At 63.8% G+C, this 23,279-nt stretch overlaps 4 protein-coding genes across 16 annotated transcripts in view; 2 read left to right on the top strand and 2 right to left on the bottom strand.

The window, feature by feature from the left end:
• The window catches only part of BICRA (glioma tumor suppressor candidate region gene 1), a 19,171-nt gene extending 13,374 nt beyond the window's left edge, over positions 1-5,797 (bottom strand). For 2 of the 4 annotated variants that reach the window (XM_040655125.2, XM_040655127.2), the window contains exon 1: positions 4,388-4,448. The gene's annotated coding sequence lies outside the window, so the exon portion shown is untranslated. Of the gene's footprint in view, positions 1-4,387; positions 4,449-5,504; positions 5,586-5,659 lie in introns of those variants that run through there. The other 2 variants (XM_040655128.1, XM_040655126.1) reach the window with 2 other exon arrangements.
• Positions 4,395-15,563, top strand: ZNF541 (zinc finger protein 541). Of its 7 annotated transcripts, XM_040655132.2 has the most exons (16): positions 4,395-4,977; positions 7,072-7,316; positions 8,949-9,099; positions 9,543-10,413; positions 10,678-10,736; positions 11,047-11,248; positions 11,341-11,454; positions 11,915-12,239; positions 12,671-12,734; positions 12,941-13,080; positions 13,375-13,478; positions 13,735-13,810; positions 13,933-14,021; positions 14,137-14,277; positions 14,442-14,605; positions 14,809-15,563. In XM_040655132.2, exons 1-16 carry the CDS (start codon positions 4,664-4,666, stop codon positions 14,975-14,977), a joined length of 3,228 nt encoding a protein of 1,075 aa, XP_040511066.1. In that variant the 5' UTR covers positions 4,395-4,663; the 3' UTR covers positions 14,978-15,563. The 7 variants fall into 7 exon arrangements, with proteins under 7 accessions (XP_040511066.1, XP_025000237.2, XP_040511063.1 ...); XM_025144469.3 differs by having other exon boundaries at positions 11,047-11,206; positions 12,941-13,478; XM_040655129.2 differs by having other exon boundaries at positions 12,941-13,478.
• Positions 7,341-17,161, bottom strand: LOC112530471. 4 transcript variants are annotated; one of them, XR_005842476.2, is made up of 3 exons: positions 15,460-16,655; positions 14,422-15,339; positions 13,476-14,180 (listed from the first exon to the last, which is right to left on the bottom strand). XR_005842476.2 is itself a non-coding variant. In XM_025144515.3 (2 exons), exons 1-2 carry the CDS (start codon positions 17,113-17,115, stop codon positions 7,664-7,666), a joined length of 774 nt encoding a protein of 257 aa, XP_025000283.2. In that variant the 5' UTR covers positions 17,116-17,161; the 3' UTR covers positions 7,341-7,663. The 4 variants fall into 4 exon arrangements, 2 of the variants coding, with proteins under 2 accessions (XP_025000283.2, XP_025000284.2); XM_025144515.3 differs by lacking the exons at positions 13,476-14,180; positions 14,422-15,339; positions 15,460-16,655 and adding exons at positions 7,341-8,144; positions 16,823-17,161; XM_025144516.3 differs by lacking the exons at positions 14,422-15,339; positions 15,460-16,655 and adding an exon at positions 16,823-17,161 and having other exon boundaries at positions 13,078-14,180.
• Positions 17,085-23,266, top strand: NAPA (NSF attachment protein alpha). The gene is made up of 11 exons (XM_015272486.4): positions 17,085-17,211; positions 18,701-18,780; positions 19,201-19,317; positions 19,943-19,989; positions 20,060-20,137; positions 21,566-21,621; positions 21,738-21,822; positions 22,159-22,263; positions 22,336-22,404; positions 22,673-22,723; positions 22,843-23,266. The coding sequence occupies exons 1-11, from the start codon at positions 17,114-17,116 to the stop codon at positions 22,942-22,944; spliced, it is 888 nt and encodes a 295-aa protein (XP_015127972.2). The 5' UTR covers positions 17,085-17,113; the 3' UTR covers positions 22,945-23,266.
• Positions 23,267-23,279: the final 13 nt, after the last annotated feature.

The raw sequence follows: 23,279 nt of genomic DNA, 5'->3' as shown, positions 1-23,279 counted from the left end.
GCTGGGGTTAAATGTGGGGTGACACAGAGCTGGGGGTGACACATGAAGTGACATGTGGGGTGACATACAGCTGGGGGTGACACGCAGGGTGACATGTGGGGTGACACGGAGCTGGGGGCTGGGGTGACACACGGGTGACACAGGAGGTGACACACAGCTGGAGATGACCCAGGAGGTGACATGTGGGGTGACACACAGACAGAGGTGCCACACGGGGTGCCCCGCGGTGCCGCAGGGCAGAGCGGGGGGCAGTCGATGCCCCTTTGGTTTGAAGTGGGGGGGCTGTGGGGAAGCGCTTTGTTATGTGGGGGGGGAACGGAGCGGGGGGGGTTCTGCACGGGGTGGGGATGGGAGCGGAGTGGGGCAGAGCGCAGCTCCAGACCCACAGCTGTGCACAGCTCCAGACCCACAGCCCCACAGCTCTGAGCAGCACTGAGATCCAAGGACCCACAGCTGTGTGCAGCTCCTCGACCCACAGCCCCACAGCTTCTGGACCCGCAGCTCCGTGTGCAGCTCCTCGACCCACAGCTCCTCGACCCACAGCCCCACAGCTCCTGGACCCACCGCCCCACAGCCCATCCCGGGACAGCCCTGAAGATGCTCCAACAACTCCCATCCACACCAACCGCCACCAGCAGAGCTCAGCGCTCCCACTTCCAGCCGTCGCAGCCCCACACGTCCCCTCGTGGGCCCCACAACCACAGCCGAGAGGGGCCGGCGCTCCATGGGCATCGCGGGGTCCCGGCCCCACAGCGCACCCACGGCCCCACAGCGCACCCACGGCCCCACACGGCCCTGCCCTGCCCTGCCCTTTTGGTCACAGTGAGGGCACATGGGGGGCTGGGAGGGGCTGAACCCACCTGGGGGTCCCAACAGCCGAGCAGCGCAGCAGCACAGAGCGAAGGGCCCCATAGGGCGGCACAACGCTGGGACCACCGAAGTGGGGCTGGGAGCGCAGCACCGGGAGCTGCATTCGGAACCAGAACCGACACCGGGAGCCGACACCGGGAGCCCTCGCTCACAGCCGGGACCGGGCCTCCAGCGCCCCTTAATCAGAACCAGGACTGCAGGCCCGCCTCGCTCACAGCCAGGACGTGGCAGCGGGACCACAGCTCTGGGACACCTCGGAACCAGGAGCAGAACCGGGTCCAAGGCTCCTTCGCTCTGAACCAGGACCGCAGCACCCGGCCTCCCTCGCTCACAGCCAGGACTGGGGTGCCAGGAGCCCTCAGAACCAGGATCCGGGCTCCAGGAGCCCTCACTTGGAACCCGGGCAGCAGCACCAGGCCTCCCTCCCTCACAACCAGGACCACGGCTCAAAGACCCCTCACTCAGAACCAGGACCAGAGCACCGGGACCACAGCTCTGGGACCCCTCAGAACCAGGACGGGGCTCCAGGACCCCTTGCATACAACCAGGACTGGGGCACTGGGATCACAGCTCCGGGACCACTCAAAACCAGGGCAGCAGCACCAGGCCTCCCTCACTCAGAACCAGGACCAGAGCAACGGGACCACAGCTCTGGGACCCCTCAGAACCAGGATGGGCCTCCATGCCTCCCTCATGCAGAACCAGGACCGCAGTACCAGGCCTCTGTCACTCAGAACCGGGGTTCTAGGACACCTCAATCAGAACCAGGACCCGGGCACTGGGACCACAGCTCTGAGACCACTCAGAACCACAATCTGAGCTTCAGGATCCCTCATTCAGAACCAGGATCTGGGCTCCGGGACCCCTCGCTTACAACCAGGACCCGGGCACTGGGATCACAGCTCCGGGACCACTCAGAACCAGGATCTGGGCTCCAGAAGCCCTCACTCGGAACCAGGACAGCAGCACCAGGCCTCTGTCACTCAGAACCATGGTTCTAGGACCCCTCACTCAGAACCAGGACCCGGGCACTGGGACCACAGCTCCGGGACCTCTCAGAACCAGGACGGGGCTCCATGCCTCCCTCACACAGAACCGGGACCACAGTACCAGGCCTCTGTCACTCAGAACCGGGGTTCTAGGACCCCTCAATCAGAACCAGGACCTGGGCAACGGGACCACAGCTCCGGGACCTCTCAGAACCAGGACAGCAGCACCAGGCCTCCCTTACTCAGAACCAGGACCAGAGCAACGGGACCACAGCTCCGGGACCCCTCAGAACCACAATCTGAGCTCCAGGATCCCTCATTCAGAACCAGGATCTGGGCTCCGGGACCCCTCGCTTACAACCAGGACCCGGGCACTGGGATCACAGCTCCGGGACCACTCAGAACCAGGACGGGGCTCCATGCCTCCCTCACGCAGAACCAGGACCGCAGTACCAGGCCTCTGTCACTCAGAACCGGGGTTCTAGGACACCTCAATCAGAACCAGGACCTGGGCACCGGGACCACAGCTCTGGGACCCCTCAGAACCAGGATCTGGGCTCCAGGACCCCTTGCATACAACCAGGACTGGGGCACTGGGATCACAGCTCCGGGACCACTCAAAACCAGGGCAGCAGCACCAGGCCTCCCTCACTCAGAACCAGGACCAGAGCAACGGGACCACAGCTCTGGGACCCCTCAGAACCAGGATGGGCCTCCATGCCTCCCTCATGCAGAACCAGGACCGCAGTACCAGGCCTCTGTCACTCAGAACCGGGGTTCTAGGACACCTCAATCAGAACCAGGACCCGGGCACTGGGACCACAGCTCTGAGACCACTCAGAACCACAATCTGAGCTTCAGGATCCCTCATTCAGAACCAGGATCTGGGCTCCGGGACCCCTCGCTTACAACCAGGACCCGGGCACTGGGATCACAGCTCCGGGACCACTCAGAACCAGGATCTGGGCTCCAGAAGCCCTCACTCGGAACCAGGACAGCAGCACCAGGCCTCTGTCACTCAGAACCATGGTTCTAGGACCCCTCACTCAGAACCAGGACCCGGGCACTGGGACCACAGCTCCGGGACCTCTCAGAACCAGGACGGGGCTCCATGCCTCCCTCACACAGAACCGGGACCACAGTACCAGGCCTCTGTCACTCAGAACCGGGGTTCTAGGACCCCTCAATCAGAACCAGGACCTGGGCAACGGGACCACAGCTCCGGGACCTCTCAGAACCAGGACAGCAGCACCAGGCCTCCCTTACTCAGAACCAGGACCAGAGCAACGGGACCACAGCTCCGGGACCCCTCAGAACCACAATCTGAGCTCCAGGATCCCTCATTCAGAACCAGGATCTGGGCTCCGGGACCCCTCGCTTACAACCAGGACCCGGGCACTGGGATCACAGCTCCGGGACCACTCAGAACCAGGACGGGGCTCCATGCCTCCCTCACGCAGAACCAGGACCGCAGTACCAGGCCTCTGTCACTCAGAACCGGGGTTCTAGGACACCTCAATCAGAACCAGGACCTGGGCACCGGGACCACAGCTCTGGGACCCCTCAGAACCAGGATCTGGGCTCCAGGACCCCTTGCATACAACCAGGACTGGGGCACTGGGATCACAGCTCTGGGACCACTCAGAACCAGGGCAGCAGCACCAGGCCTCCCTCACTCAGAACCAGGACCTGGACGGTGGGATCACAACGCTGGGACCCCTCAGAACCAGGACAGGGCTCCGGGACCCCTCACTTACAACCAGGACCGGGGCACCGGGACCCCTCAGAACCAGGACCGGGGCTCCAGGCTCCCTTATAACCAGGACCCGGGCACCGGGACCACTACACCGGGCTCCCTCAGAACCAGGCCGGGGCTCCAGGACCCCTCACTCAGAACCGGGGCTGCGGGACCCCTCAGAACCAGCGCCGGGACCGGGGCTGCAGCCTCCCCGGCCCAGCACCGCCTCCAGGCCCGCAGTGCCACAACCGAAGCGCTGCTCCCCGCGCCCCCTCGGCGCTTCCGAACTCCCCAATGAAATAGCGGAGAACGTCAGGACAACCAACTGTATTTATTGGGCGAAGGGCTGCGATGCGCCGCGCGGGGCGCGAACCCCCCCCGCACCCCCGCGGGGCTGTGGGGGCTCACGGACGGGGCGGGACGGGGCCCGGCGATGCCCCCTCCCCCCCCCCCCCACCGCTCGGAGAAGGCCGAAGGAGAACGGCGGGCCGGCCGTGCCCGGTCGCGGCTCCGGGCGCTCCGCGGAGCCCGGGGGGGGGGAGGGGGCGGCGGCTGCGGGCCGGGGGCTGCGGGCTCCCCCCGTTGTGGCGGCCCGGGGCCGGGCGAGGCGGCGCTTCCCTCCCTTCCTCCCTCCCTCCCTGTGTCCCTTCCTTCCTTCCCCTCCCGCGTCGTGCGGCGGCGGCGGGGCCGGGCCGGGAGGGGTGGGGGGGCGGAGGGGGGGCCCGGCGGCGGCGGCGTTGGGGGGGCGGCGGCATTTGGCGAGAAATCGGTTACATTGTGCCCAACTCACCGTGAGGTTTGAGCGGCGGCCGGCGCGGGGTCTCCCACACATCCCCGCACGGGCTCCGGAGGCAGGACCCCAGCAGGCACCGACACGTAGCGGTTCAACGCGCTGCCTGATGGCCGCGCCGCCGCCGGGCCGGGCCGGGGGGAGCGGGGGGCGGCGGGGAGGGCGGGGGGACGGAACGGGGGAGCGGGAAAAAATTAAACATCGCGGCGTTCCGGGAGAAAAAATAAAATAAAACCGGCGCCCCCGTCCTGCCCCCACCCCCCGGCCCGCATTTGCATGCGCCACGCCCACGGCCGGCGGGGCGGAGCGGCGGGGCGGCAGCGGGCAGCGCTGCGGGAGCGGAGCTCCGGGAGCGGCGGAGCCGCGGAAAGCCCTCCGGGAGGCGCGGGGCGGCCCCGGGCCGTGCGGCGCGACCCCCCCCGGGCGGCTCCGGGAGCACCGGGAACAGCCCGGAATCGCCGGGAATCCCCCCGGGCTCCGTGCCGACAGCCCCGGGAGCCCCTCGGGCCTTGCCCCGGGAGCGGCGGACCCCCCCACCTCCCGGGCACGCGACGGGGGCGGGACGGGCGGCGACAGCTGCTACGGCCAAAGTACGGGCACCGACGCCGCCAAAACGCGGGCGCCGACGCGGCCCAACCGTGGGCACCGACGCCGTCGAAACGCGCGCGGCGGCGGCACCGAACGGAGCGCACCGGGCCGGGATTCGGCGCCGCGACGCAGGCAGCGCACCGGGCAGCCCCGCCCCGCCGCGGGGGTCCTCGCGCTGGGCCCGGCTCGGAGGCGCCGAGGGCCATTGGCGCGCCGAGGGGCGTGGCCCACAGGGAGGGGGCGTGGCCGACAGCCGTGTTTACAGCGAGCCATTGGCTGAGCTGGCGGAGGGGGCGGGGCCGCGCGGGAGAGGGGCGGGGCCGACGGATGGGGCAGCGCGCGGGATTCCGCCGCGGGCGCCGGCGCTGAACGCGCCGTCCCCGTCCGCCCCTGTGGCGGTTCCCAGGAACCGCCCGGCTCAGCAGCGAGAAAACAACGAAACCCTAAAAACCCCCCCGCCAAAAATAATACCCACAGTAACAGAATCACCACAGCAACCCCAAACAGCGCTATTTTTAGGCGTGCTTACATGACACAGCGGTGAGTAACGCGGTGACGCAGCGCTGCCGCCCGCTGTCATCTCGTCCCGGGCCGCGATCCTCAGCGCGTGCTGAAGGCGTTACAGTAATTAAAGAAGCGCTTTAACGAAGGAAGGGGTTCGGGGGGAAATGCCCGTTTCCTTACCTGGTGCTCGGGACGGAGCTCAGCGCCGCCCGCGTTTTGGTGAGGAAAAACCCAAAGTGACCCCAAATCAGCGCCTGGACGCCGACCGCCCGCCCTTCTCCCCACGGACCCGCACCCCGATTCCTCCTCGACGCCATTTCTCCCCCACACCCCTGCAGTGCCCATTCTCTCCTTTTGCCCCCTCAGGTATCCCGCAAAGGATCGATCCCACAGAGATCCCCTCGCAGAACCCCCCCCGCAGAGAAGGATCGCTCTCATAGATCCAACCCCGGAGACCCCCTCAGAAAACCCCCTCCGGGTTCCCTCACAGAAACCCCCTGACGAAAGGACCCCTCCCCAGACCGCCGATCCCGCCGCACCGCCCCGCCCCGCTCCAAGATGGCGCCGCCGCCTCACAGCTCTCAGCCCGTTTTTCCCGCCAAAGAGCTCTCCCCCGTCACGTGACGGCGCGGGCGCGAGGCGCTCCGTCCCCACGCGCATGCGCAGTGCGCTGCCGCGAGGCGCGGCTCTCCTGTGCGCATGCGCAGCGCGGCGGGCACGCGGCGAGGAGCGGCAGCGCCGCCATTGCTGTGCTGCTTTTCCCGGCGGTTCGCGCGGGTTCTGTGAGGGTTCTGTGAGGGGTGGCGGCGTGCGGGGGTCGGGAGGGGTCGCTTCCCATTGGCAGAGCGCTCCTCGGCCCCGGTTGTAGCAGCGGAGCGGAGAGGGAGCCGTGTTTTGTGCGGTTGGGACGGACGTTTCCCACAGGGGTGGTGTGGGGGGGTTAACGCGGCCTTGTGTGGAGCCGGGGGGGGATTTACCTCAGGGAGCGCCTTCAGCCCTACGGGGAGGTCCGGGATGGACGCGGCCCTTATGTGGGACTCCGGGCGGGATTTACCTCGGGGAGAGATTTGATCTCCAGATGGAGCGCTGCGGGGCCGGTGCTGCTGCTTAGGGGAGCTCCTTCCCCCCCCCATCCCGGTGTGGCTGTGGGTTGGGGGGTGCGTGGCCTGCAGTGAGATCGGCTGCGGGGTTTACCTCATGGAGAGCCCCTTCACCCCCGTTCTTAGCTCTGGGATGGGGGTCGTGGACTTATTGGTTACCTCAGGGAGAGCCCCTTCACCCCCACTTACGGCTCTGGGGGGAGGAAATGTGCCTCCTTGCAGTGCTGGCAGCGCTGTTAACTCAGGGAGAGCCTTCTGACCCCCAAACACAGCTCTGGAGGTGGGGAAATACCTTCATGTGATGCTGGGAGCCCTATTTCCCTCAGGGAGAGCCCTCACCGTTGCCGTGGGGCGGCTGCGGCTTTCTGTGGGGCTGAGAGTGGATCCTCACCCCCACCCCAGAGGGCAGTTTGAGCCCTTTCTCTGCTGCTGGGGTTCAGTGCGGAGCCCCTCAGCTCTTTGCTCACTTTGGTTTTCCTCTGTGTTTCTCAGTGGTTTCTCCCACCCCGCTGCCACCATGGAGCAGTTTTCTTTTGGTGATGAGAGTTCCGTCAGCCTGGAGATTCAACTGCTGGGCTTCACGGAGAGCCCCGGCCCTGAGCTGAGCCTGCAGGGCGCAGCTGCGGCCCCCCCGGATGGTGCAGCCCCCCCAGATACGGCCGGCGCTGCCCTGGAGGACGGCCTGAGCGTGCTGTCCCTGTGCCCGGGCAGGGAGTGGGACGGTGAGGTGCAGCATGGTGAGCCTGGGGGGTCGGTCAGCAGCTTAATGGGTGGGGGGAGCGATTAATGGAGACAGCGTTGATTAGCAGTTTTATATTCATGGAGAAACCCATGACATGGGGGTGCCGATGGGTAGATTTGCATACGTTGAGGCTCAGCCCCCCGTCCTGAGGGGGAACTCACACCAAAGAGGTGAAATAGTAACTTTATGTAGATGGGGGAGCCAACTTAACGAAGGTAGTGTTGATTAACAGCTTCCTGTAGGTGGGAGTAATGATGGCATGGGGGCATCATGAATAGGTGGCTTCATGTAGGTGGGGGAACGAATCACGTGGCGCTGTCGTTAATGAGCTGGGGGCACTGATTACGAGGAGGCACCGTTGGGGTGAAGAGCCGCCTTTATTTTCCCCAAACCGCATTCAGTTTCCCCCAGTTTGAGCGCTCTGCGAAGCTTTTCTGCCTGCAGAGCTCCATCCGCACGGACAGCACTGCAGACAGCCATCGTTACAGCACCCCCCGCTGCAGGGATTTCACTGCTGTCCTCTTCTCTTGAGATTTTACCCTCGATGGGATGTATTTCTCCCTTCCCTGTGGGGTTTTGCAGCCTGCTCTGTGTCCGGAAAGGGAAAACTTGGAGGCCTTGCCGTGACAGATGAGCTGAACGCATCACGGTGTCCCCATTGCTGCTTCCCTGCAGCGGAGGGGAGAAGTTGTGCTCAGCTCTTCTCCTGTTTGGAGCTCTCTGTGAGATGGATGAAGCAGAACGGGCTCTTCCTCCACCCGCCATCGCTCTCCTTGAGGGAATGGATGGTTCGGTTGCTGATAACAGCGCCCACTTTGAGTGGCTGGGAGACAAAACAGATGGGAACCCATCGCTGAGGGCTCTCACACAGGAAAATGAGGCTTTCCTAATGAGTGGGGCCGCCCCTCTCCCCGGTTGACCCCTTAGCAGCAGTTTGGTAGCTGTGCCTCTGGGTGGTGGAACTGTGAGGCCTCAGGTGGAGGATAAAACCCACAACCAAAGCGGTGGGAGCTGCTCCTCCCCCCTCCCCCCCCCCCCCCTCTTCTTTCCAAAATAAAAGAGGAAATGGTGAAATGTGTTACAAAGAGGTTTGGAACAGTGAAGGGTGTTTGTGTCAGCACCCCGGAGGAGGTGGGTTTGTGTGGGGTGAGGCAGCCCCAGGACTGCCAAGGGATGCGGGAGGACTGTGGGGCTGTGATGGCTGCCTTGATGTAGGTGTGGGGTCCTCCACACACCCCCACAGATCTGGAGTACTCTGAACACCCCCACAAACCTCATAGATTTGGGTCCTCTGCACGTCCTCACGTGGACCCTGGAGTCCTCCAAACACCACCACAGCCCCAGAGTCCTCCAAACCCCATGGATTTGAATCCTCCACGCACCCCACGTGGATCTCAAAGTCCTCCAAACACCCCCGTAGTCCTCCAGACCCCACAGATTTGGGTCCTCCACGCATCCCCACGTGGACCCTGGAGTCTTCCAAAAACCCCCCACTCAGATCCAAGCCCTCCAACCTCTGTGCACCCTGGGTCCTCTGACAGCCGCCTTATTAATGAGATACTAACGAGGAAACAAAGGCAGCGGATGGGCTGAGAACGTAACGCTGTCCCTTCCTCCCTCTGCTCAGGGCTGTGCCTTCCTGGGGTGCCCAACACGGACACTGCAGCCGCACAGAGCCAGCCGTCCCCTCCCAGCTCTCCGCTGCCCTGCGGCTGTTGTGGGACGCTGTTGTGCAGCACCAACCACAGCCCAACTGACAGCCAGCAGCACCAACACCCGTACGTGGGGCGCGGCGGGCAGCTGGGGTGTGTGTGTGACACGGATTGGCTGCTGGGGGTGTTGTTTTCCCTCCTGGCAGCCGGGAGGAGCGGTGGTAGCAATGCCAGGCCAGGAAGTGTGGCTGTGTTGGGTTACGGCACCGCTTCCTCGGCTGCAATCTGTGCGTGGAAGTGCAGTTCTGAGGGCTGAGCCGGAGCAAATGTGGGGAGGATTTGGGTCCCTTTTGTGTTGTGTTGGGGTGGAGTTGGGTTGTGCTGCTTCCACAGCAGCGCAGGACGGTGATGCGTCCCACATGAAGCCCGAATCTGCGGGATTTGTGCCCTGTGCCACATCTGCCCCCCAAACAACACCGTGCCACGAACAGCCGGAGCTCAGGGGCCGAGCTTTGGGTGCAGAGTGCTTTCATTTCCCGTTTGCATGTCGCTTTTCCTCTGTCCCACAGGAGCAGGACAAGGAAAGGCTCGGTGTGCCCGGAGCGACGCTGTGAGCGCTGTGAGCTGCAGCCCCCGCGGTGCCCGCAGAGCGTGGGCTGTCCGCCCTGCAGCCTCGTGGAGGACAGCAGCGTGCCGGAGGGCTGCCCGCAGATCCCTGCTGCTGCTGCTGCTGGAGATGAGCTGAGGGGCAGCGTGGCTCCCAGCCCCGCTCTCCTGGAGCCCCCAGGGATGGGTGCTGACCCCGGCGCCGCCGTGCCGCGTTTCGCGGTGCTCAGCTCCCACCCGTGGGTCAGCACCGCGCCGCTCTGCGCCCAAAGGAGCAGCTCTTGTTTCACACTCAAACCCAGCCCTGCTGGGAGGGAAGCTCCCCTCTCCTGCTCCTTCCTCCCTGAGTACACGGACGCTTCGCCTTTCCCTCTCATGAGCTCCGGTGTGGAGGAGGTGGCGTTGGGCCGCCCCGAGGATGGCGCACAGCCGTGGCAGAGCATGGCGGAGCAGCAGGCAGTGCTGAGTGGTGGCGGGCAGCTGAGAGCCGCCTGCCCGGAGCCGGGGACGCAGAACCTCCTGCAGGTGTTGGCCGCCTCCCAGCACGCCCTGTCCCACGTGCTGACTCCCAAAGGGCCGAAGGATTCCTCTCCCTGCGCTCGAGAGCACGAGGGCAGCGCAGCGATGGACCGGCTGCAAAACAAGGCCGCCTCCAGCAAGGGGGAGAGGAGCAGAGGCTGCGGTGTGGCTGCAGGCAGGTCGTGGCGTGTGCCCGCTGCGCGCAGGGAGAAGCTGTCGGCAGGGCTGGCGGGCACAGCATCCCCCAGCCAGGTGGCCATGGCCTCCTTTGCACCACGGCAGCAGAGCGGGCTGACCGTCCTCCAGCGCATCCAGGTGTGTGAGAGCAGGGAGGGGGCGGGCAGCGCTGCCGTCGGTGCCTTCCCGCTGTTGGTGGTCCGGCTGTCTGGGTGACTGCAGCCCGGCTGCGTGTCTGCGTTGTGCAGCTGAGGATGGTGGGTTTGGTGTCCATCGTGTGAGCTGGGGGAGTGCTGGTTAACGAGCTGGTGGTGGTGGTTAACGAGCGTTGGCTGCTGAGAGGTGCAGTGACAGCGTTGAAGCGGTGACACCTCGTTCTGACTGTTGTTTCTTCACCCCCAGGGGGGAAACATCTGCAGCTTCCCAGGCACGGCGCAGGAGGACGGCGCGTCGGCCGCGAGGTGAGCGGTTGTGCTGAGCTCACTGTTTTCCTTTCAGTCGCTGAAGCGCTCACAGCAGCTCCACGTAACATCCCCTTTGGCTGTATGTTGTGCTAATTAATAGGCGTGTAAATGGGAGCCATGAGAACCTCGGTTGTGCCTCACAGTCGTACCCTTTGCGTGGCCAAATGACCCCGAGAGGTCCCCCTGTGCTCTAACTCTCGCAGGGGAGACGCAGGCCTGCACTGAACACACTGATGAGCCATGTGTTTCCTTTCTAAAGGGAACGGTGCTGATTTTCCTTCCCTTTATCTCCGTGTTTCCCTCTTAGTGCTACGAGCAGCGCTGCTCCCACCAACAGCAGCGACTGCGACGGCGTTTTTCTATGCAAGAACTGCCACCAGGTGTTCTACACCCAGAAGGGCCTGGGCAGCCACATGTGCTTCCGTGACGAGCAGTGGCTGCTGCCCCAGAGGAGAGAGGAGCCGCAGGTGAAGGGAAAGCAGAGGGGTCGGGGCGCTCAGAAAGCAAAGGTGGGGGGCAGGGATGGGAGCGGAGCCGTCCCGAATCCCAGCGCCCTCCCCCAGAGCGCTGTGTGACCGCCGGGTCCCTCCGTGCTGCTCAGGGCTGTGCTGCAGAGGACGGATCCGCTGCGAGGCCGGAGCTGCAGGAGGAGCCCTGCGAGGCCGGGGCTGCGCTGCTCATCCCCGTCTCAGTGCCAGTGCTGCCTGGGGGTGAGGTGGGTGACAGCTGAATCGCCGCGCCTCGCTCCTCCGGGTGTTGAGCTCCCCTCTGTCTCCTAAACTGCGTTGAAATAACGCTAAAGCGAGGGAGCTGATGGTAATTAGCGCGGCAGTAGGCCGGTAAAGGTGATTAATTGGAGACGCGTGAGGATAACGAGTGATTGTGGGAACGTCAGCGGGATGGTGCAGCGCACCAAGTGAAATACTTGGGGCTTCTCCAGCTGGTGTAAAGGATTTAGGTTTTGCCCCACAGCCGGTGGGGGTGGTTCCCAGCAGGGTTGGGATGAGTGTGTGAGCACTGGGCCCAACCTGCACCTTGGTGCTGGCAATCATGGGCAGCACCGGCTGGAGTCCCCGTGCAATGCCAGCCCGCTTCCTCGGGCGCCTGGAGCTCGTGGTGCTGCTCTGCTATGAGAAAAGAGAAATCTGATGGAGCCTTTGGAATCCTTTATCCAGGTGACCCCCAAGGAGAGCCAGGATGGGAAGAGCCCTCAGCTCAGCTCGCACCCGAAGAAGAGGAAGCGGCAGATTCTCCCCAAACCCCTCTTCATCCCCCCCCCGCCGCCCCCCGAGGCGCAGCCGGGCCCTGGGGGCTGCTACCGCAGCAACCTGCGCTCCCCGGTGCTGCTGATGGACCGCCTGCTGCGGGACCTGCTGCAGTGCTCGCCCTACACCCCCCCGCCCATGCTCAGCCCCGTCCGCGAGGGCTCGGGGCTCTACTTCAACGCCGTCTGCTCATCCACTGCTGCAGAGCCTTGTCGGCTCTTGGGCAGCGTGCTGGGTAAGGGTCAGTGCTGGGGCTGCGCCAGAACAGCTCCCGAACAGCACCGCGGCACCCGCGGATCGGGGGCAGCTTCCTCTGCTCTGCTCTGCCTCCCGTGGGGCTTCGGAGGCTGCGGCGTGGGGAGACCCGGCCCTGCTGGCCCCAGCTCTGGGCACGGCTTTGTGAAGGGCGTTCAGATGTGAGTTCCAGCTGTTGCTCCCCGTTGTGGGCCGTGGAATCTGTTGGGGTTTTGAGGAGCGAAAGGCAATGTCTGAGTTAATTAGGGGCCGCTCGCTCCCCGCTTGGCTTTCTGGCCTGGCGATTGTGGGTGGTTCCCGGGCATTCTCTGGGATGAGGGAACTGCGGGAGAGGAGTGGTGTGCCCAAGTGGCAATAGAAATGAAGTCCTGGCAGCGCCGTCCTTATCCTGGTGGTTTTCACACCTTTCAGACAGAATGGACCAAGACTTCGGGCTGTGCCTCATGAAGGACGGCACCAAAATCAGCATTGAGCCGTGAGTTATAACGCAGCAGTGAGAAATGATGGGGAAACGCACCCTGAGTGTGGGCCCCCTTCTTCCCCAGCCCCACTGCGGCCCCATAGCCCGCCCCATTCCCTGCTCTGCAGCTCAGGGCAGCAGGCCGTCCCCTTTTCTCTCTGTTTATGGGATGCATCCACTCCAGCTCATCCCCCTCACTCCCCCCCCTCTTTCTCCTTCAGCCACATTAACATTGGGAGCCGCTTTCAGGCTGAGATCCCGACCCTCCAGGACAGACCAGGCTTAGGAAGCGCAGAGCAGGCGGCCTTAGTGTGGAAGCCATGGGGAGACATCGCAACCAACGAGGAGACGCAGGACAGAGGTTGCTTCACCCTTTACCTCCAGGAATTCGGAGGTCCTCTGGTTAAAAATGCTTTCGCTGCAGCTTTCTGCACGCCCCGAGGCTCTGCCTTGCTCTTCCGTGCTCTGTTCCATGGGGCAGAAGTGGGGCTGGGGGCCGGAGCTGTGGGATGTGAGTGGCTGTGCGCCCCCAGGTGGGCTGCAGGAGGGGGTCAGCTTGGTGGGAGCCCACAGCAGTGCCCCTCACCTCTCTTTTTTGGTACCCCTTGGGTTCTACGGTGGGAGCCGATGCGCTTTGATTTCCATTGCCTTGCAGTGATGGAGCTGCTGAACATGGCGTGTTCCAGCGTCATGCCGGGCGGGGGAACCAACCTGGAGCTGGCGCTGCACTGCCTGCACGAAGCACGGGGCAACGTGGTGGTAAGGAGCCGCTGCCGGGCTGTAATTAACAGCGCCACAACGAATCCTTCCTGGTGTGAGCCGGGAGCTCAGCTGGGCCCACGAGCTGCTGGAAGTGCGGAGTTCTTTGGGCCGAGGCGGTGGCGGAGCGCGGCCGGAGCACAGATCCGTCCCTGCACTGGAGGGCACTGCGGCAGCGCGGAGCTGGGAGCAGAAGGCACAGAGCGTTCCACGTCTGCTTCTCCTGGCATCTGAAGCCCTTCTCCTCCGCCTGCAGGACGCTCTGGAGCTGCTGCTGTTCGGATGGCCGCACAAATCCCAGTCCCATCCTCTCGCTAATTACCGCTACACAGGTAACGAGCTCAGAGCTGCCTTCCAAACGTCCCGGAGGGGAGAGGTGCAGAGGTGTGAGCAGTGACTGCCCTGAGCCGTTCCCGGCGTCGCACCGCAGTGCTGAGTGCTGCTTCATCCCCAGGCTCGGACGTGTGGACGCCCGTGGAGAGGCAGCTCTTCAGAAACGCCTTTCATGCCCACAAGAAGGATTTCTACCTGATCCAGAAGAAGGTGAAGCCTGGAGGCTGAGGGGAGGGGCTGCGCCCGGCCCTGGGGCGCTGTGGTCGGGGGGGTCGGGCAATGCCTGCCATCTCCCATAGAGGTCACTTCCGTTCCTCCCGCTCAGGTCCAGACGAAGAACGTGTCCCAGTGCGTCGAGTACTACTACATCTGGAAAAAGATCATCAAGTTCGACCACAGCCGAGCTCAGAACGCGGACAAAAAGGCCAAGAGGGACGGCAGTGAGGCAGAGGAGGCCGAGGAAAAGGTAGAAAACTGCTGTGCGTTTTGCTGAGCTCCTCCTGCAGCGTCTTCGGAGTGAAGCGCTGCTCCTTGGCACAGCGGGCATTTCCTCCCTGGCTTTCCCCCCCCACACACTGCCCCTCGGCCCTCCCACAGGCACAGAGCTAACCTCTGCTGTCTGACCTGCAGCCCCTTTGCCCCCCGAAGAAGAGGCACTGCCTTCTGCCCAAGGAGAGCAGCAAGAAGAGCTGCAGGAAGGCACCCCACGGTGCGGGCAGCCCCTCCTGCAGTGTGGGCCGAGCTCCCGGCGGCGTGGAGCATCACAACGTGTTCCCCTGCACCGAGTGTGAGAGGTAAGAGCCGTGCTTTGGGCTGCTGCTTTACACCCCTCCTGGGAGCAGGATTGTGCCCATCCTGGCCCTGCTCGCTTCTGCGTTCTCTGAGCTTCTCTCAGTCCGAACCCACGTGGGCGGAAGTCGCGACGCTGGGTTTAGTGACCTTCGTCTAATTAAGACAGGAATTAATTACCACCCCCCCACACCCCTTTTGTTTCCAGGGTGTTTGACAAGATCAAAGGTCGCAACGCTCACATGAAGCGCCATCGGCCGCAGCACCGCGCGGTGCCTCTCCTGCAGGCCCAGTGGGCCCTGGGACCCCTCAAAAGAGAGGAGGCCGCAGCGGGGGGGGCCCTGAGCAGCAGCTGGGGGGCAGAGCCCCCCGAGTAACCCCAGGTGGGTCCTCTCCTTCTGGGCACCACAATCCCCGGGCGCTCTGAGCTCCCGGCACGGAGTCGTGGGGATGTTTGGCACCCACGGGGAAAGCTTTAAGGGGAAAGCTTTAAGGGGAAAGCTTTAAGGGGAAAGCTTTAAGAAGCGTTGGGAGCGTTTTGGGGCTTCGTTGGCGTTGATCACCGCCTGTGGGCCGTGATGGAGCTGGAGGGGGGTGGGGGGGTTGGGTGGGGTTGGGTTGGGGTCTGACTGCAGAGCATGGCGGGCGGAGGAAGTGCTGCTGCTGTTGGCTCCGTTGCGTTCAGCCCTCTGCTCCATTCTGCATGGGATCGTTGGCTCCCAGCGGCGCCGTTTGGTGGCTGTGGGGCGCAGCGGGCGATCAGTGGGGCCGTTGTTGTTCACAGCCCGTTCTGCCCCGGAGCGCCGTCCGTGTGCAGTATTTCACACCAAAAGTGCTCCCTTTCTCCCCCATTTCCTACCAAACTCATTGCGTTGGGTTCTGGGCCAGCAGAAGTTGCGGGCTGCTCTGGCTGGTTGTGTAAAAGCAATTAAAAGCAATTAATTAAAGCGACGGTGGCGGCGGGCGCTGCTGTTGGGCGTAGCGCTGTGTCCGTCCTTGCACTCAGTAGTGCTGATCTGCGTTAACGTCTCTCAGTGCAGCACTTCTGGGTGGGAAAAGCGACGTTCTGATGGGTTGGGTGGGTGGGTGGGTGGGTGTGTTGGTTGTCAGTGTTGGGGGGCTGTGGTGTTTGTCGGGGGGCTGCTGCTGGGACGCTGTTGTGTTGGGGGGCTGCTTTTGAGTCGGGGGGCTGCGGTGTTGGGTGTTGGCGTTGGGTACTGCTGTTGGGCTGCTGTTGTGTTGAGGGGCCGCTCTTTTGGGATGCTCTCATGTTGGGTGCTGTGTTGTTGGGGGGCTGCTCTTTTGGGATGCTGTGCTGTTGGGTGCTGCTGTTGGGGTGCTGTGCTGTTGGGGGGCTGCTCTTTTGGGGTGCTGTGGTGTCGGGGGGCTGCTGTTGGGGCACTGTGGTGTTGGGGGGCTGCTCTTTTGGGATGCTGTGCTGTTGGGTGCTGCTGTTGGGGTGCTGTGGTGTTGGGGGGCTGCTGTTGGGATGTTTTGTCTGTGGGCCTCCCCCCACCCCCTACCCCAAGAGAGGGGATCCCTTTGCAGAGGGACGGAAGCGCTCCTCCACGCGTGGACGATGGGCCGGAGATCCCCGGGCAGCCCACGTGGATTCACCACGAGGAGATGACCCCACGGGGCGGTCCCGGAGGCGGTGTGTGGTTAAAGCAGAACCCACTTTGCCCGCTGCGCGGCGGGGGCGCTCCTCCACCCCCTCCTCCCTGGGCTGCGCCTCAGCCCCGCCGTCCTCGGCTTTGATGGGGGGGGGGGGTTACGGAGCGAGCCGGCGTGATTAATTAGCAATTAACAGCGCCGTGCTGCGCGCAGGATTGCGGCGAGCCACGGGAAAGGCGGGGGGTGCGCTGCAGGTCCGCGGGGGGGGGGGGCGGGATTCCTGCCTGGGAATCCCCGGGTCGCTCTGCGCTGCCTTTGGTGATCCCTCTGGATCTGCTCGGAACCCCCCCAGATCCCCCCCCCACCCCCACTGACCCTCCCCGTTCCCCCCGCAGCCCGTCAGGACTCGCCTTCGTTAAGTGCGGCGCTCCACTTTCACCTGGAAGTAAAACACGAACGGTTCCTCCCCGTACTTCCCGCCGGGAAGGTGGGCGCCGCGGAGCCAATTAATGGCCCGAGCCAATTAGCGCGGATGGCGTAACGAGAGCGGGTCGGCTGAACGGATTTCTGCCCAGCCCCCAGCCCCCAGCCCCCTCCCCCCTCGTTACCCGCGGGAGCCACGGAGCGCTCTGCTGCGAGGTCGGATCTTGTGCCGCGGTGACGTCATCGCGGCGGTGATGACGTCATGGGCGGTGTCACCGCGGGGCGGTGATGTCATCGGTGCGACGTTCGTGCGTCTCCCCCTCCCAACGCCGGGGGGCGCTGTCCCCTCTCGCTCCGCGCACACCGCCGCCGGCTCTTCCCTCCTCACGTGATCTCCCGCCAGCCAATGGGGCGCGGCTCCCCGCATCACGTGCAGGGGGCGCAGTTGGCGTCCCGTCGGGCGGAAGGCGGCCGCCATGGACCAGGCCGGGAAGGAGAAGGAGGCGCTGCAGCTGCTGGCCGAGGCCGACAGGAAGGTGCGCGGCTCGCAGTCCTTCTTCGCCGGCCTCTTCGGGTGAGTCCGCGGGTAAAGGGCCCGGGGAGGGGCGCACCGCGGCCTGCAGGGAGGGGCGGGGGAGAGGTGGGCCTTGGGGGGGGGGTCACTGAGGCCTGGGTGGTGGAGGGGGGTTGGGGGTCATTGGGAGCTTTTGGAGGGGTAAAAGAGGCGTTAAGAGCGTTTCGGGGGGGCGTTCGGAGGGACGCGAAGAGTTTTGGGGGAGTTAAAAGGAACTTTAGGAGCTTTTGTGGAGTCGGGGCGTCACCTGAAGGGCTTTTCCTTTGGGGGGGTTCAGAAGGGCTTCGGGAGCTTTGGGGGGGGGGGGTGAATTGGGGTTTGCGGGGGAGGAGGGTTGGAAGGGACAGCACAGCTGTTGGGGGGCTGGAAAAGGTTGTGGGACCCTTTGGGTTGGGGGCCCGGAGAGCACTGAGAGGCTTTGAGGGTCAGGAAGAACTTCAGGGGATTTCTGTGGTGGTTCAGGTGGGGCTTGAAGGCTTTTTGGGGGGGTTAATGGGGGCAGTGGGGTTTTTTGAGGGGGCTCGTGGGGGTCTCGGGAGCTTCCGGGGGCTTACAGAGGGATTGAGGGGCATTGAGAGCTTTTAGGGGAGCTTAAAGTTGGCTCAGGAGCTTTTGGGGGGGCTGAGCACCTTTAGGAGGGCTCCGGGCTGCGGAGTCGGTGCTGGGGGGGCTTTTGGGAGCCCGGGGGTGGGGGGGGGGGCAGCAGAGGGCTGAATGTGGGGACAGCTGACAGATCCGGGGGGCTGTGGGGTCACTGGGGGGAGGAATCGGGGGCTCCCATGGGCCGATCCTGGAACTTTGGGCTGCATCCGTTGGGAGTGCTGCGTTTGTGTTGGGGGGGGGGGAAGGGGGAGGGGGGAGGGCGGAGAAAAGGGGGAAGAAATGGCATAAATGGCATTCGCTGCTCTCCCACCCGCGGCCCTCTGCGTGGGCCCCTCCAGATGGCGAAGGGAAGGATTGAAAGATTTCCTCTGGGAGAGAGATGGGGGGGTGGGGGGGGGGCTCGAAACGCTCCGTTCCAGCAGGAGAAGGGGGGGGGGGGGGGGGGGGGGGGAGCGGTGGTGAATTGCATAATGCTGCGCCGTGAAACCGCACCGGGGGAGCACTCGGGCTCTTTGGTGCTGCTAATTAGTAATTAGATGGGTAATTAGTGAAGGGCGGCGGCATTAGGAGTGCTGCTGGGGTCCCCGTCTCGTGGTTCCATCCCTTTGGGGTTGGGATTTCCAACCCCACGCGACACAACCCCGCCTCGTTGGGATTCCCAGCGCCGTGGGGAGCCCCACATCTCCTGCTTCCATCCCATTGGGGTTGGCGTTCCCAAATCTCATCTTGTTGGGATGCTCAGCGCCGTGGGGAGCCCCACATCTCACGGTTCCATCCCATTGGGGTTGGCATTCCCGGTGCTGTGGGGGAGCCCCACACGATGCCATTCCTCCTCCTTGGGTTGGGATTCCCACCGGATCGACCTCTGCTCTCTGCTCCCTTCCAGGGGCTCCTCCCGCATCGAGGAAGCATGCGACATCTACGCCCGAGCGGCCAACATGTTCAAAATGGCCAAAAATTGGAGTGGTACGAAGCAGAAGCAGCACAGAGAGGAGCAGCACCTCCGTGTTGGGCGGAGGGGGGGGGGACGCATGGCGTTGGGATGGGGTGGGGTGTGTTGGGATGGAGGGGGGGCACGTTGAGATGGGGGGGGGTTGTGTTGGGTTGGGGGGGAGGGGACGCGTTGAGTTGGGTTGGGTTGGGGTCGTGTTGAGTTGGGGGGGATGGGTTGGGGTCGTGTTGAGTTGGGGGGGATGGGTTGGGGTTAGGTTGGGTTGGAGGTGGGGGGATACACGTTGGGTTGGGACATGTGTGCAGGTTCTCACATTGGGTTGGGACACGTCCATGTTGGAGCCCGGTGTATACCCAACACTGTGACCCCAAAGAAAGGGAACCCAACGCTTTTTGACCCCCCCCCTCCCCGACCCCCTCTTCTCCCCCCCCCAGCTGCGGGGAACGCCTTCTGCCAGGCAGCACAGCTCCACCTGCAGCTGCAGAGCAAGCACGACGCGGCCACCAACTTTGTGGACGCTGGCAATGCCTTCAAGAAGGCGGACCCCCAGGGTGAGCTCAACTGGGGGGGTCCTGGGGGGTACTGGGATTGTCCTGGGGGCAGTGAGGCTTCCTTGGGATGCTGGGGGAGGTGGGGGGTCGTAGGGGATGCTGGGGGGGTTCTTGTGAGGATCCTGGGGGATGTTGAGGAGGTCTTGGGTGCCCTGGGGGGGGTCCGGGGGGGGGCTGGGTGTTCCTTGGGATGCTGGGGGGACACCAGTGCCCCCCCCCCCCCCCCACCCCGGGTCAGTTTGGGTCATTTTCAGAGAAGATAACGAAGAGAAAACATCGTTAATCCCACGGAGGATTTGTTTAATCTCCGAGAGATGCACATCCCCATCATCCGCCGTGTGCTGCGCTCTCCTTTTCCTTCCCCGAGCGCTGGGGGGGCCTCTGCCCACCCCTCCCTGACATTACGAGACCTGAAGGGGGGGGCGGGAGGGAGCGGAGCAGAGAAATGTCCCCTTTTTTTGGGGGGGACAGCGCCGTCCCCTTCCATTCTGGGCCTTCTGTAGGGGCACAGTCGTACCGAGGGTGCTGGGGCTGTCATCCTTCCTCTGCCCCACGGTGTGTGGGGCCGCGGTGCCGCAGCACAGAGCTCCATGGCCGACACGACGGCGCTGTTTTCTTTCCGCAGAGGCCATTAACTGCTTGATCCGGGCCATCGAGATCTACACGGACATGGTGAGGGGTCCCCACCCCCGCGGGTTCCGGCGCTGCTGTGCCGGTGCCGAACGCGGCTCTCTGCCCGCAGGGCCGCTTCACCATCGCTGCCAAACACCACATCTCCATCGCCGAGATCTACGAGAGCGAGCTGGTGGACATCGAGAAGGTGAGCACAGAGGGCTCCTTCCACCCCAACCACCGTAGGGTTCGACGGTCCTGTGATCTGCAAGGACCTTTCCAATCAACCATGGTAGGGTTCCATGGTTCTGTGATCTGCAAGGACCTTCCCAACCATGGTAGGGTTCGACGGTCCTGTGATCTGCAAGGACCTTTCCAATCAACCATGGTAGGGTTCCACAGTCTGTGATCTGCAAGGACCTTTCCAACCAACCATGGTAGGGTTCCATGGTTCTGCGATCTGTAAGGACCTTTTCAACCCAGTCAGTGTAGGGTTCCATGGTCCTATAATCTTTACGGATCTTTCCAACCCAACAAGCGTAGGGTTCCATGGTACTGTGATCTGTAAGGACCTTTCCAACGAACCATGGTAGGGTTCCATGGTTCTGCAATCTGTAAGGACCTTTTCAACGCAGTCAGCGTAGGGTTCCATAGTGCTATAATCTGTAAGGACCTTTCCAACCCAACAAGCATAGGGTTCCACGGTTCTGTGATCTGTAAGGACCTTTCCAACCAACCATGGTAGGGTTCCATGGCTCTGTGATCTGTAAGGACCTTTCCAGCCCAGTCAGTGTAGGATTCCATGGTTCTGCGATCTGTAAGGACCTTTTTAACGCAGTCAGTGTAGGGTTCCACGGTTCTGTGATCTGTAAGGACCTTTCCAACCAACCATGGTAGGGTTCCATGGTTCTGTGATCTGTAAGGACCTTTCCAGCCCACCACTGTGGCGTTCTGTGGTTCCATGCTCTGTAAGGACCCTCCCGGCCCAACCCACTCTATGATTTCATGGCTCCGTGATCTTTAAGGACCCTCCCAACCCAACCGTGGCTCCGTGGGGTTCCTTTCCCCGTGGACGGGAATGAGTTAAACCTGGTTAATTACGAAGGTAACGAGTTCCCACAGTTCCCCCATCCTGCAGGAGCTCCCTGCGCCGTCACCCCATGGCGTTCAGCCCCGGCCGCGTTCCCAGGCTGCGTCAGATGGAGCTTCACCTCCCGCCCCTCCTCTTCCTCCCCCTGTCCACCAAATGACCCATTTTGTGCAGAAATTCCCCCCGATCCAATCTGCGCCCGCCCTCATTGCCAACCCCCCCTCCCCCCCCCGGGCTCCGTGGCACCAACCCAACCCCTCCCGAGGAAAAAACGGGCTGAAAAAGAAGGAAAACAGCTTTTCTCCACGGAGGGGATCGCTTCCCCCCCCCCCCGGGCGCGCAGATGGCGGCGGATGCGTGGGGGCGATGGCAGCGCAGGCGCCGTGCTCAGCTCCACGTCCCCAAATAGATCTCCACTTTATTATTTTTATATGTATAAATATCAATTTTTAACGTCTTCTGCTCCTCCAGGAGCTCTCACTGTCTTTTTCTCCCCCCCCCCCCCCAACCCCCCTCCTTCCTCCCCTCCTCCTCCTCCTCCCGCAGGCCATAGCGCACTATGAGCAGGCTGCAGATTACTACAAAGGGGAAGAGTCCAACAGGTGAGGCCTCCGTCACCCCACGAAGGTGACACCCCCCGACACACCACGGAATCCCCCCCCCTCCAGAAGTGGCTGTGGGGGCCGTGGGGCTGCGCTGAGCTCCGTGTTTCCCACAGCTCGGCCAATAAGTGCCTGCTGAAGGTGGCCACGTATGCGGCGCAGCTGGAGCAGTACCAGAAAGCCGTGGAGATCTACGAGCAGGTGGGGGGGTGGGGGCTGTGGGGCTGCTGCCCTGCAGTGAGGAGCTGGGGGGGGAGGGGGGGGTTTGGGCCCTCTGCCCCATAGCTGGGGGTCCCTGTGCCCCAGAAGTGGTGCTTCTGGGCAGCTTAGAGCCCTCTGCCCCATAGCTGGGGGTCCTTCTGCTCCCAGATGTGGCGTTACAGAGCAGAGGGCTCCGCGGTGCCCATAACGGATGGTCCCTCCACTCCAGAAGCGATGGTTATGGGCGCCCCGGAGCCCTCTGCCCCATAGCCGGCGGCGGTGGGTCCCCCAGGGCCCTCTGCCCACCACCCTCTGCCCTTTGCTTGTCCCCTCCAGGTGGGCACCAGCGCCATGGACAGCCCCCTCCTCAAATACAGCGCCAAGGAGTATTTCTTCAAGGCCGCGCTCTGCCACTTCTGCATCGACATGCTCAATGCCAAGGTCGGTGCTGGGGGGACGGGGGGGGGCGTCGCGTTGCCTTGCAGGTGACCCCAACGTGGTGTCCTCCTCCAGTTGGCCGTGCAGAAGTACGAGGAGATGTTCCCCGCCTTCACGGACTCACGCGAATGCAAACTGGTGAAGGTGAGCGCTGTGGGGCCGGGAGCGCAGCCAGGAGCCCATGGGGCGGGCGGGGGGCGGTGCGTTCCCCCCCCCACTGCTCCCCAATCTGTGCATGGGGACGGAGCCAGGAGTGGTGACGCAGAGCTGAGGGTTTCCTGCAGGACGAACGGGTTTTCCTCCCGGAGGAGGCGCCGTGGGGCAGCCCCATCGATCAGTGGGGCAGCCCCATCGATCAGTGGGGCAGCCCCATCGATCAGTGGGGCTGATCCGCTTTTTCCCCCTTTGCCAGAAACTGCTGGATGCTCACGAGGAGCAGAACGTCGACGCCTACACCGACGCCGTATGTCCCCCATCCTTCCTTCCCTGTCCCCCCCCCCCATCCCCCCCAATTCCTCTCCCATCCGGGGCTCTTCCCTTCGCCCCACATCGCCCCACATCCCCCCCCATGTGTCCCTGAAGGTGAAGGAGTACGACTCCATCTCCCGCCTGGACCAGTGGCTGACCACCATGCTGCTGCGCATCAAGAAGACCATTCAGGGGGAGGAAGAGGACCTGCGCTGAGCCCCCCCCCACCCCATGTACAGGAACCTCTCCCCCCTCCCCACTATTTAATTCTCGCAGCAATTTGGGGTTCGAAGCTTTGGGGTCCCCCTCGCTGCTCCGGGACCACGAGGGCTGGGGGGGGTCCCAAGAGCTCTGAGCCCACCGCCCCCAGTTTGGGCAGAGCCCCCCACCACAGCCCCTCTTCTCCTGCTGCCCCACGGCGGGGGCTGTTATGGGGTGAGGAGTTGGACGGTGCCAGCCCCGGGGGGGGGCGCTGCTGCATCCCCCCTTTGCTGTAGTGCCCCATCGCGCCGTGGCCAATAAACGTTGCATGAGCGGAGGGGCTCTGCGTG

This window comes from Gallus gallus, chromosome 38 (genome assembly GCF_016699485.2).
Source record: "Gallus gallus isolate bGalGal1 chromosome 38, bGalGal1.mat.broiler.GRCg7b, whole genome shotgun sequence".
Lineage (NCBI taxonomy): Eukaryota > Metazoa > Chordata > Aves > Galliformes > Phasianidae > Gallus > Gallus gallus.
The sequence above is the reverse complement of the archived record's forward strand: the minus strand, read 5'-3'. Positions and strand labels throughout refer to the sequence as shown.